Genomic DNA, 13,792 nt, shown 5'->3' with positions numbered 1-13,792 from the left:
CGAAGTATAAACATGTGCTTGAATGTCTCACCCTCCAGAAGAGTCTGCGTAGTGCGACGTTGCGGTGAGCAGCAGTTTTCAGCTCCTGCAGCAGCAGGTAGAGACTCTCCACACTGATCTCCTCCTGCAGGAGCTCAGAGCTCAGCTGACCAAACAGGTGAGCTGTCCGCTCCCAGCTGCACGCACACACACATACACACACAAACAGCAGGTCATTAATAATGATTGGGCCTCTGTTATAATCCTGTACTTTGCCACAACAGAGTTTTGTTACCTGATGGCAGGAAGTTGCTTTCCATGAGAGGAGCCGGATGAAGCGCTGCACCTCCTTCTGTAGAGCGGGTCCAACAACAGAGTGGACTTCTGAACACACACACACACACTAATATGAAGACACTGGAGTGCTGAACATCTCTCCATTAACAAACTACAACAGGTGTATTGCTTTTCAGTAGGGATGTCTCGAGCAGATCAGTGCATTATTAAATAATTAATTGGCATCAACTGAACATCCAAAGACATTTTTTTCAGATACTTTATAATGGTCGGACATGTGGTCACCATGTTTGTAAGGCCTTAAAGGGGAACTCTGTTTAGAGGTATTAGTGAGTTCTACTACATATATAAAAAATTGCATGAAGCCTTTTGTGGCTCCAGAGGGAGCTGTGGATTTGAAAGAAGAAGTGAGCTTACCAGACCTCTGTAGCCTGCTGTTCATCTCTGCTAAAGGCTAGCGAGGCTACATTAGCAGCTATTACCGTAAAACACCCAAATGTTGGGTGGCGTTGTGGGTAATGTAGAAAGAAGAATACATGGCATTAGATATTATTATGAGTCAGTGGTGATTTTGTTCTGTCATATCCTTAGTACCTTTTTTGTTTCTTGCATATGTACCAGCTTGTTTTATATCATTCATTCAATGCAGCCAGCTTTTTAATCTCCATAAAATAAAGTGTTAAATGCATATGCCATGGTAGACCAAATTGTTTCACACTACTAAGCATTGGAGACAACTTCAGACTCCCTCAAGTGGCCTTTTTTTGTTATTGGAGCGCCACTACAAGTGCAATGCTGAATCGGTGGAGTGGTCTTTTAAAGGACAAAATGACATGCAACTTTTGATTGTCAACAAATTCCATGAAGAGATAAATCTCAACAATGAATGTATCCTTTCAATTCAAAGCCTGCTATATCCTATTTCGTTGTTCCACAGAGCTCAATAGTTTTTTTTTTTAAATTAAACTATGTATTTGTACGCTGTTTTTACATATTTAAGTCTTCAGGAGAAACCAGTAAACTCAGAGTTACAGACAACACCGAATAGTCAGAAAGTATTAACTAACACATTGTTGGTTTTGGTCTTTTTCGTGGAATTTGTTGGCAATAGGAAAAAAGAATTTAACTATGCCACACTAATTCTTCATGTGTGTCTCCATCATCACTCACAATAATGAAGCTGTTCCATGAGCTCTGTAGATGGAGGTAAAGTCTGGACGTATGTGATACGGCGTACAGATGCAGCTCAGCCTCCCTCTCCTCTCTGCTGTTCACAGAGTCTCTTCTCAACAGGCGAGACAGAACTGAACCGATCCTCCTCGGTACCTGGATCATCACATCAACACAAAATGGGTTGTTGTCTTTGGTGCTATTTTGTATCCCTAAATGTAGAAAGGGCTTTCGGGAGGTGTTTGCTTTCAGTCTCTGAAAGCCATGCCAAGCCAGATACCAAAACAATACTCTTTTCTTTTTTACAGTTCACATAAATTTGGGAACATGTAACAAGTACTCACTGCATCAGCATAAAAAATAGCTGCTTAAATAAAAAATATAGTCTTAAGATAGACAATTCAGATGAAATAACAAGAAAGTAATGAAGTTCGATACACAGGCCGAAGAGTGGAAGCTTTACTGCTTCAGCATCAGCAGCTTGTTTTCTCTCAAATATTTATTGTTGTCTTATTTATTATTTTTGCTTAAAAATCTCAAAAGAGACATAAAGCTCAATGTGTTCAATGCGTCTGTTATTTTCAAGCCTCTACTCTTACTTTCCATACTGTAATATTTTACGCTGATGAAAGCAACTGGACTGGACAATATGGCTGAAATCAATGCAACAAAATACTTTAGAGCTGTACAGAAGCCCTAAGCGGCCATCGATTCAAATATAACACACCGGCCAACCCCTGCATTCAGCTCTGGTTTTTTATCTGAAGATCACGAGAAAATTACAGGATAATTTTAACTTTATTTTGATAATAATTTTATCACAGGAAAAATGGAGTTAAAAAAATATTTGAATGGATTGCCGTTTAGGACTTCCATAGGGCTGCAACCAACACCTGTTCAATTGTTTTTGCATTTCTTGAATGAGAAGAAAGAAATACAAGAACATTAAAGCATTTGCATGTACATTTACACAAAAGCACTGAGTGATGAAGTTGTTTACATTTTGTGAACTGACTTCCTTCAAGCTACATGTGTCTGTAAAAACTATGAGAGGTTTATGTGATGCTCAACAGCCTTTTGTGTCTGATGGTCCTCGCTGCCAATTAAGATCACAATTTTAAAACAGCTTTGATGTAAGTTACAACCATCCAACCATCCATCCATCTTCCCGTACCTGGCGAGTTTCAGCAATGTTCAGTCTTTGAGCCAGAGGTGACAGAGGAGAGGTGGGTGAGCTGGTGGGGGAGGTTGCTGTGGATGGAGGCTGGGTAGGAGGGCGTGGGACCCTCAGGAGGCCCAGAGTCTCCGGGTTTGGACAGGAGGCAGAACGTGTGGGCGGTAAAGTATGAACCTCCTCTGTCCTCCTTTCACTGTGGTCCCTGGTGAACAGGGAGAGGTGGATGAGATTAACTTTGACTTTCAGACATTTTGACTTTGCAGCACAATGTTACTAATAACATTCTGATGGCTTTGTTCCATTTTGTTGTCCCAACATGATGCAAAATACTGGGAGCAGAAACACTGAACTGGAATGCAGCCGTCATTAAGGTTATTAACGACACTGATTTATTACTGGTAGCTGTTTTTTTTTTTACTTTGCCTTAGTTACTAACAAAAAACACCACAAGGCAGACAAATCACTTCAGAGTCAACCGTGACACACCTTTAAACAACATCAATAAAAAAGGCAATACAAGTAAAATAAAACCTTAAACACTTCAAGTTTTCACATTCAACATTATCTAAAATCTGCACTTGTGTGATGTGTTGGACACTCGGGAGCAGCAGAACAAGCTGTAAACACATGACCAACATATAATATCATATTTTAATTATCATTATTCATTGTGTGCATGACAACGAATTATTTGTTCACTCAGATGAAGTCTGTCCTGATTCAACTGTCTTCAGTTGAGTTGTCTGATGATGCAAACATTTTCTTTTTTGTCTGACGTGTATTGTGTATTTGCTGACAGCGAAGCAAGCTGCCCAGTAATTAAAAAAATAATGATTCAATGACTGTACACCGCTTTCATGTCCCTTACTTCTGTGAATGTGTATGTGTGTGTGTTTAATCACCTCCCAGGGCTGAACTTGAGCAACAAGACAGATACACATGAGACAGCGTTAACATCACACATGTCAGTTTTATAGCAGCATTTGTTGTAACCAGGCAACAATTCAGAGTTCAATGACAGTAAATCTGTTCGGGCTTCCTCTCATCTCTTAACGACAAACTCAGGGGAGATTTTAAAACACACAACACAGAGGAATTAAAAGGATGAATATAACCCCACTTGACACGACAAACTAAAAAACAGGATGCAAAGAACGACATGGAAAATAGTTACAAACTCACATAATTCATTTATTCACTCTATAATTTAACAAGGATGACGGTGTTTACAGAAAGCCTAATATTCAGTTCATATCCTATTTTGTTTTCCTTAAAAGCAATTTGGGGACATGCAATTCATCCTGGAATGAAATTTTACTTCAGAGTTTCACACAAAATGTTTATATGAAGTACAATGAAACTACAGTACAAATGTTTTTAATTGTAATTCTTATGATGATACATACTCTGGTAACTGAAATAAGGTCAAGGTTAAGGTGCAAAAGTGGACTAACTCTTACTTTAAAGTAACTGACTTCAATTTTAATCTTCTCTTGATAGTTTTACTTCTTCCCACTCCATTTCAAGCATAAGTGTATAAGTTATTATTATTGTGTATCTTTTCTGTTGTCACACTATTTTGCTTGAAAGAAATAAATAAAAAAAATAAAAAATAAAAAAAATAGTTGTTTTGTAGATCTGTCTTGAAGACAACTCATATTACATGCAGATATGGTTTTTTTTTTTTGATTTAATTCTGATTATTTTTAGTTATTTAAAAGATAAAATTATTATCTGGTGACAGTATGTTGGCAGAGATAACATCTTTTTACATAAACATATTGTATGGGCAACCGTTTCTGGAAAATAACCCCCAAATTAGGCTGGTTAAGAGTGGTGAAGCATGTTTTACAATGACTGGCTCTCGATTAAAATATACTGTACTAATCGTAGAGGTGTCCTGGTGGACACATGGTTAAGACATACCATTCTTCCTTCAAATGTAATACAGATTGTTTTTAAACACCGAAATGTCATAAATCTTAAATGTCTTCAGCTTCTTAAATGTGAAGATTTTTGTTTTTCTTTGTTAAATCAAATATCTCTGGTCAGATAAAACAATCAATTTAAAGGCTAGGTCTCTGAGAACTTGCGATACGCGTTTTTGGCTATTATTAATAATAGTCTGCAAATTCATTAACAATTAAAGTAATCATTAGTTGCAGTTCTAAATGTTAAATATACTATTTGTTGTTCATATACTGGAAAAATGCTGCGTAAGTTTTAATTCCATTTCTGAAACAAATAAATACATTTGGATCTCAGTCAAAGAAAATTAAACTTTTATAAAATGTTGGTTGTTGATGGTTGCACTTCTTTAAACATCCTCACTGAACAATGATAATGAGCAGCAGGTGAACTGAAGTGAAACATGTCTCGTTTTTCTTAAATAAGTCATGAGTTACCTGAGACACTGAGGAGGATTCTTTATAGAGCCCGGCTTTAGTGAGGCAGCTTATATTTAACGCATTATTTAGTAGTTTACCAACCGAAAGTGGAAGGTATTTGTCACTTGTTGTGAAATGTTTTGACATTTTAATGGAGGACAGTGATCACAAACACACACGTATATAAATGCAGGTATGTACAATTGTAAGCTCCTAAAGTTTAACCCTCCACCTTCTTTCTCCCTCATTCTCTTGTGGCCTTGCAGACAACAAAAGCTGTAAAGGTTTTATAGCTCAAAGAGTTTGCCTGTTTCCATGACTCCCAGACAGAATCTCTACAGCACACTGACAGGAGGGGGAAAAAGCAAAATCAGATAAAGTTGGAAGCTGAAAGTCTTAAGGGTCAAATAATTCCTTTAGTTCTGAATAAAAATAGCGATTGAAAAAAAAAGCCCTAATCTAGCGTTTACAGAGTTCAGGCCAGCGAGAATTTAGTCATTAGAATTACTGTGCTTCTCCGGGGTGCACAGAGGCAAACATGCACGAGGGTCACACACCTGAGACGATTCATTCAAGACGCAGGACCACACACTTGGCGTTTATAATAAACAATTTCAGAGTGGTGGTGCAAGGGATCTTACAGAAACTTCCGTGATCAAATGTGACTTCAGTATAGACAAGCACAGAGGTAGACTGTCGTCGTCAGATAGTTGCATTTGCGTGTGCTATGTTTTGCACAGAAAACCCAAAAAAAGAGAATAAAACTGTATAGCTGAATATTTACGATTCAAAAGCAGGGTGCCTCTGATCTAGTCTGCGAGCTTAAGATTATGTCTGTAAAGCCCTCCGGCCAGCCTTGGCTCGTGAACACCCCTGCGATTGTCGGGAGGAGAAAATTAGACAGAAAATCGTCCCAGTTATCCTCTAGTGTGTGGCCAGCATAAGTCAGAAGTCAACATAGTAAAAATACTCAGTACAATAAGAAACCAAGCAAATATAAAGCATCTTTTATAAGGCCATTAACAGAACTTTACCAAATGAATCCTGAAATCCAGCACTGCTCTTCACTTGGTTTCAGATTTGCTTTGGACGAGGAACGAGGACGTGATAGCATGACACAGAAGTAGTGTATTTAACAATGAATGTGAATGTGTGTGTGTGTGTGTGTGTAATGCTTACCTCTGTGCAGGATATCCTGTGGGGGAAATAAAAAGACACAGGATGGTTTGAGTTACAGCTGAATGTACCAGAGGAAAGGAACCAAGAACTAACACATGAGCTCTGTGCTGTTGTTTGTCACAGAGTAGATGTAACTGACATTTGAACCGCTGTCACTGCACCTTACAACTACTCACAGTCCACGCACACTTCAAATACAATTTAAAATGCTTTTATGGCTTATGTAAGAAAATCTCATTTACAGCAGCATTATGTTTAGACTCAAATAAATTTGTCATTACTTGACATGTTAGTGCCAATATGATGAACGTTTGAGGTTTATCTTCTGTACCCCTATATTCACTTTCATGCGACTCCTCCCTATAAACAGGGTCTCCCACCCTTACCCCTTACATTTTGCTCTTACTCCATGGGGGATGTGAGCAACATCGTGGTCATAAAACTTTACGTGTTCTGGCATTCCTGTTAAACTGTGTTTATAAGTTCACTTGCTAGCTTAGACTTGTGTAGTACGCCAATATATTCTCATCACATTTAATTTGTGTAGGGGCTCAAGTTACATCATCACATCTGACCGGAGGATTTTGTTCTTTACCTTTTATGTCAGGTGTGTTTTCTGTGGTTTATTGTATTGCTCTGCCCTTTTACCATTGTACTCCATGAGAGAGGGGCTCAACTTACACCATCACAACTGACCAAGCGGGAAGCTTCCGGTCAGAGAACTGAGGCCAACGCAGAAGTCCCTTAAACCTGCATTCTATCGAACAGCCAGCAGGGGGCGACTCTGCTGGTTGCAAAAAGAAGTCCGGCTCCATTAGAAATAATGGTAACATGAAGCTACTTCTCACCCGAATAATTACCTCAATTACACTTACTAAGTATTTTACTCGTCAAATGACATTTCTGCTGCTTTTATTAATTAAGCATCTAGTGATATTTCACTTGTTTTCAACTGCTAGTTCAAAGCAAGGTTTCCAAAGACAGTGCCTACACGGCTTCAGCTTGAAATTGAAATGCTTGTAGTGGTTACACTTCAACTCCGCTTTGAGCTCAACCAAATTTTAAAACAGCATATAAACACTCGTCTTTACCTTCTAAGGTGTGTGTTGTTGTTGGGTACAAGCTGTTTCTGCGAGAAGGCGGGGCTGCAGGAGGAAGTCCCTCCCTCCTGTCTCTCCTCAGCCAATCACGCCCCTTCGCAGCAGGCTTTTCGGTGACATAGGTGATTCGTATATGCTGGCAGAGCTCCCTGTCCTTCCCACGGAGGAAGTCTGGGAGGTCGTTGACCTGTTTAGATAAAACAGAGAAAAAGATCTGTCTTTGTGATGTTTAGCCTCATGTACAGCATCCCATCACCTCAATGCTCACATATTTTTTGTTGTGTTTTAGTGATGTTAACTTAATGTTTTGGATAAATTTCACTTAAATAACTTAGTTAAATAGAAGAATAGGTCCCGTTTTGCACAAAAAAAAATTTTAATTAATGAATGAAACGGCAATATTAAAATTCAGAATATTGTCATTCTCTGTATTTCTTCTATTTATTTATTTATTTATTTATTAGATAACTCAGATAACATTTATTTATTTATTAGATATTTATTTGTTTATTCAGATTTGTTTTTAATATTATTTTTATATTATTGATGTATTTATATATTTGTTCATTTCTGCTTTAATTTATTTGGATATTTATTTATACATTTATTTATGTAGATTTTTTAATTATTATATTTTCTGTATGTTTCGGTATCTCTATTTTTTCAAATCTCTTTAAATATTTGCCCTTTTATTTATTTATTTATTTAGACTTTTTTTCTTCAATACCACGTTTTTGTATTTTATAATTCTTTTAAAAAATCATTACAGGCAAAGATTAGACTCAGGTTGACAGTTCTGTATCTGCGAACGAAGTGGACACCTGCTTGAACCATAGTGAGGTCAACATAGACCATAATCTGACGTTTAATGCAGATCGGATTAAGAAGTAGAAGTTAAACCTCTAAACTCTGAACTACGTGACATAACAAGTTAATAGGTTATTACCAAGGCCGTAGGTTTGGTCTCAACATTGGTAGGGAAACAACAACCAACATATTATGTGTTCGTATATTGAGCTTGAATCTATTTTAAACCCCTCGCTAATCTAGTCAAGCTGCTGGATCAATCAATTTTAATCTAAGGATAATGGCTTCCTGATTAGTTCGTGTCCTTAGTGGAAAGGAATATTCACTTGTACTGTGTGTTGCAGAGATATGCAAGAAGATTATTTGTTGTTCATCCATTTTTTATCTTATCTTTCATGATATGTAACACTGACATCTGGAATATATTTAATTAGCTGAGAAATTAAAGCAAAGCATCATTTACTCCCGTTTACTCCTGTTATAGTTATTTTAAAGTCACGTCACCTGAACAAGCTTTCAGATATTCAGACTTCCTGTCACTTTATCTATTTAACAGGCAAATAATTGAAAGGAAGGTCCGTTCACTGTGGCAATCAAACAAATATAAAGAAAAGATAGTCAGAACCAATGTGAAGAACACATTTCCTGATTGTCTTTGTTTTATAATTGTTGTTCATTTAAAGACGTCACACTCGACTCTGGGAACTGGTTTTCACTATTTTGTTTAACAGATTACCCGTTGTTGAAAATAATTAGTTACAGACTAAAAGACACCATAATGTATACTATTAATAGCTGCACTTGATCGATAATGATAGTTGCAGTCGCACGCGATTATGAATTAATCGTGCTGCAATCATGCTTTATATTTAAAGTAAAAGCAAAAGAAACAGAGAGCATCAGGTGACCTCCATGCTTATCTCTATCGCTTGTTAAAAATAATGTTTTTCCAGGTGCAGCACTTAAAGGATAATTCAGTTTCTTTAAACCTGGGCTCTATTTTCACATATTTTGGTGTTGAAATTACTAGAATCTGTGTAGTAGATGGCTTCAGCCGCCGGTAGAAACGAGAAGTTTGTTGTGGACGTAGAGGAACTTCTAGCAAGACTTTACTTCCTAATGTTACTCCAACACAACAAACTCCTCTCTCCAACTCTGACTCACGTTTCCACTGTTGTCTTCCTGCAACAACTGGCCTCTCACAAGATTACAGATCGTGAATTATCCTTGAGCAAGACTTCTGTTTCTTGTTAAAAACAAGGGGTTTAACCGGGTGTTAGAGCTGCAACAATTAATCGATTTGTTGTCGACTAGTAAATTATTCACAAACTATTTTGATAATCGATTAATTGGTTTGAGTGACCTTTGATTTCAGCTTCTTAAATCTGAAATTTTCTGGTTTCTTTGCTCCTCTATGACAGTAAACCAAACATCTTTGGTTTGTGGACAAAACAAGACATTTGAGGACGTGTTCTTGGGCTTTGAGAAACACTGATCAACATTTTTCATAATATTCTGAAATCTTATAAACCAAACAACTAGACAGTTTAATCGAGAAAATAATGATTGACTGATTGATCAGCTATGAAAATAATCATTTGCATTATGTTGTCAGACACCTGGTATAACAGTGTGAGCCTGTCAGTGACAAAAATAAGCACTTTTTGTGGACGTAATTTTGACGGACACAATTTCCCCAAAGGAATATGTTGGAGCCAATGCAGCCGGTTCATGGGTCAACTGGTTAATTCTTTATTAAGCTGTTGAATATAAGTTAAGTAAAGCATAATCATCTGACATGATAAAGTCCTTCTGGTTCGTCCTGCTTTTCCACCTGGTCTTGGGTCCCTTTAAGATCTTTATTATTTCAGTTTTATGCTCATATGTTAAACATTCTCCAAATAATGACTTTAATCAATCGACCACACAGAAAATATGTGGCAGGTCTTCCAGCAATGAGAAACTGTCCGGACAGCGTGAGGATTGGGTCCAGTAGCAGGTTAATTCAGCTGTGGCTGGATCAATATGGTTGAAAACAGTTTACAAATTTAAATAACTGCTAATAATAAGATTTGTTTCATTCTTCTTCACAAATAGAGTGCTTTATAACAGCAGAAAAAGTGTGAGTTGAAACCAGGAAGATCTGAGTTTAACAGGAATCAACAGCAGGAGACTAGTTATGACAGTATGATGTATGTTTTATGTTTAAACAATCAATTATTGATTAATAAATGGTTTTCTCCAATAATCGGTTGCAAAATGTCAGAAAATTGTGCAAAATGCCAATCCTAAAAATCTCTCTGAAACCTAAAAACATTCAGTTTCTATCAATAAGACAAAGAAAAAAAACGTAGGCTACATCTGCTAAACTGAGAATCTGGAGATCACTTGATTCAATTAATCAGTGATTAAGATATTTGCTGATAATTATTCAATGAATTGATAGACTGATCAACAAAACTATTTTGATAATTTATCTTCTAATTAATATTTTTCAAACACAATGCCAAAAGGAAATGGCAATTTGCCTAAAGGGCCACTTGCTGTCTGCTTGACCGACTCTCTCTGAGGAAGGCCAAGAGACCCGGCTGAAAGCTCTGGAAACATGAAGAAAGTGGATCAAACTTAAAATTGCTCTTGAGATTGCAGTGGACGTGTTTCACTATTCTTGACATTGAATGTAATAATCTGCTGCCCTATAGCCAATTATGTTTCTGTCAATCGACAAGACTAATTGATTAATGATGTTTCTGCTGGTCACTGCGGTGAAGCAGCTTTTACTGTAAATTGAAAAAGTGGAATCTGACTTTACTTTTTGGTTTCTCTTTTAAACTCACCAGCTCGATGTCCCGCACGCACTTGAAGTTAAAAACTGCGGTGAGCGTGCGCGGCGGATACTCGGTGAGGTACACGCTCTCGTCGCTCAGCACCACGTGCATGTACACCTTGTTGATGGTCTCCGAAATCACCACGCAAGGTTCGTAAACTCGGATCCGCTCGTACACCGTCCGCTCCGTGTTCCGCTTCAGGAAGGAGTCCAGCTTGATGTTTCGGCGGGCGAGGAGCGAACCGGAGCCGGTCCGAGCCATGGCGGTACCGGCGGAGCAGTTAGTGACCCTTATGAGACGTCAACCTCCACTTTCGCGCGAGGCAGGTGATCCGCTGTCGCTTTCCATTCGTTAGGTTCGTCTTTAACGTACATGAAAACCACTACGCGGGTGATGGTGTTGGTCTGGTCCCGCTCCAGGACACTGAGCAGGTAATCAGCCGCTGCCTCGCTTCGTGAGCGCGCACAGCTCTCTGATTGGTCCGCACGGGGAAGAGGAACGCTGCTGATTGGCCAGAAGATAAAGGCTTATTTCATAATTTAAAAGCAGCTTTGAGCTCAGACTTTTCCACCCACTTTAATCCAGACAGTGGAAAGTATAAAATTAGGGATGTTAAATAGTAAAGCCTATTTGTATGCTTTATTTTGCAATCAGATTTAAAGAGTAACTAACAGGTTGATAACAGTCTCTTTTTTTGTTTTTTTTTTTTGGGGGGGGCGGTAAAGTATACTCAACATTTCACGTAAATGATCATTTCAAAGATAAATGTACAGATTTATCAGCATAAAGGCAGAAATTCTGGGGGGAAAGTAGGAGTCTAAATATAACCTACTGGAATTAACCAATTAAATTTACTGTTTGTTTAATTAAACATAACTTAGTTTAGGCATATATGCAGTATCACCTTAAAATGAGTTTTGACAAGGGCCCTCTTTTCAAGACAGAAACTCAAGACCATAATAAAGCAATAGCTGTGTAAGTCTGCTGATATCACACTTTAGAGTGCATTTTCCCAAATATCTATACAGCCCAGGGGCAGCTGGTAATCCAGCCTTTTGGGTGGGACAGATAATGGTGTACATAAATCACCATTCAGTGGTGCTTTAAAGAACTATATCAATCAAGTAATAAACTAAATTACCCTAGTTCTCTAGATAAGTCTGTCATTTTCAATTTAGTCATATTAATAGCACAAACAAGTGGTGTGTTAATATGTGGTCAAAGTCCAGGATCTGCAGCCTTAAAGGGAAAACAAAGAAATTCAGATGATGGAGGTCGTCACTTAACATTTTGGTGGAGAAAACTTTTTCACTTCTCAGTTTTAATTTGAATTAAATCAGCTTCAGATTAACATTCAGTAAAACAGCTTCCCCCCATTTCCAAATGCATGATGTTTGTTTTATACTGGGTCCTAAAATTCAATGTGAAGTCATAATAACGCTGCATAACTACATGTGGATAATGAAAATGTATTTGCAATTGGAATATTATTAGTGTTCGTATTTCTCCTCAAATTAAGGTCGCTGGAGGAGATGTGCCATGAATAAAGTCTGATGAGTAATATCAGTGTTGTTGCAGTTTCCAGAGGTTACCAGTAGAGGACGGCAGCTTCTAGGTTACTTTAATACCCGGTCTCATGTATATTTGACACAGCCAGTCCACCTTCATGCTTTAGTTGTGTATGTTACGTGACTCTTTTCTGTTTCTTAGTGCTGAATAATTAAATTAATAAAACACCGTGTTACTAAGAGACATTTTGGGTTTATGTAAACCTGGAAAAATGTTGAAAATGTGTCCTTCATCCTCCTTCTGTGCCTCATCTTCCTCTTAGTGGCCCTTTCTAACACACACACACACACACACACACACACACACAGGGGCGGTGGCTGCAGCTTTGAAGGGAAGCTTTGTAAATGGATGCTGAGATGAACGCTGAGTTGTTTTGGAGACCAAAACACACACACACACACACCATGAGGGAAATGAAGGCAGTGTTGTTTTACAGAGGAACACACTCAGTCTTTTATGCAGCTCTGTAAGAAGACTGAGACACTATAGACACACAAACTGGGTTCCAACTAATCAGGGTTTGTGTGTTTAATACATTGAGACATTTTCCTTATTAAACCCCCCAAATTCAGTATTTTACACACACGTAAAAAAAAATAACCCTGCTAATAAAGAAGCTTTAAGAACTGGGTCAGTAAAATGTAGAATTTAACACAAAGGTTTAGCTGAAACAAGGTCAAACTTTCTTGTTGTTTTCAGAAGCTTTCAACCACATCTCATGGGCTTTCTTAGCGACAACCTTGTCAGTTGCAAATTAAGGTATAACTGGGCCTATTGTTGCTGACTTGACAAGTAATGGAAGAAGTACTCAGATCTTTTTCTTAAGTAAAAGTAGCAATACCTCACGTAAAGGTCCTACATTCAAAATATTATTCAAGTAAAAATACAAAAGTAGCATCGAAATATACTTAAAGTACCAAAAGTAAATGTATTTGTCGTGCAGAATGGCTTGTTTCAGAGTAATGTACATTATATTATTAAATTTGAATAAGTGATGCGTTAATTTACAGCGGGTAAATTACTTAATACAATGCAAGCTTATGAATTTCAATCATTGAAGTCTTATCTTAACCAATAATAATACATCATAATTTATCTTTATCTGCAAAGGAACTTAAATGATCAACTAAATGCAGAGGAGTACAATATTGTAGTGAAGTAGAAGTATAAAGTGGAGACATCCAGTACAGTACACGCACAGCACACACTGAGTTTTTTTCAAATAGGTAGGCTACACTTGAATTTTACTGCAGTTGAACTTGCTGGATGTGAAATATTTACCAAAGTAATAAGAACACA

General features: G+C 37.6%; 1 protein-coding gene across 2 annotated transcripts in view; it reads right to left on the bottom strand.

Moving 5' to 3' along the window:
• lg16h12orf56 (linkage group 16 C12orf56 homolog) overlaps window positions 1-11,368 on the bottom strand; it is a 17,843-nt gene extending 6,475 nt beyond the window's left edge. The window contains exons 1-7 of one of the 2 annotated variants that reach the window (XM_046072626.1): window positions 10,934-11,368; window positions 7,281-7,476; window positions 6,190-6,205; window positions 2,621-2,816; window positions 1,447-1,602; window positions 275-363; window positions 32-176 (exon numbers count right to left, since the gene is read on the bottom strand). In XM_046072626.1, the coding sequence (XP_045928582.1) occupies window positions 32-176; window positions 275-363; window positions 1,447-1,602; window positions 2,621-2,816; window positions 6,190-6,205; window positions 7,281-7,476; window positions 10,934-11,185 (1,050 nt within the window). In that variant the 5' untranslated portion in view covers window positions 11,186-11,368. Of the gene's footprint in view, window positions 1-31; window positions 177-274; window positions 364-1,446; window positions 1,603-2,620; window positions 2,826-6,189; window positions 6,206-7,280; window positions 7,477-10,933 lie in introns of both variants that reach the window. The other variant, XM_046072625.1, reaches the window with a different exon arrangement.
• Window positions 11,369-13,792: the final 2,424 nt, after the last annotated feature.

Source organism: Micropterus dolomieu, linkage group LG16 (assembly GCF_021292245.1).
Source record: "Micropterus dolomieu isolate WLL.071019.BEF.003 ecotype Adirondacks linkage group LG16, ASM2129224v1, whole genome shotgun sequence".
Classification (NCBI taxonomy): domain Eukaryota; kingdom Metazoa; phylum Chordata; class Actinopteri; order Centrarchiformes; family Centrarchidae; genus Micropterus; species Micropterus dolomieu.
Note: the sequence above shows the minus strand (reverse complement) of the source record. Positions and strands in the feature narration are given on the sequence as shown.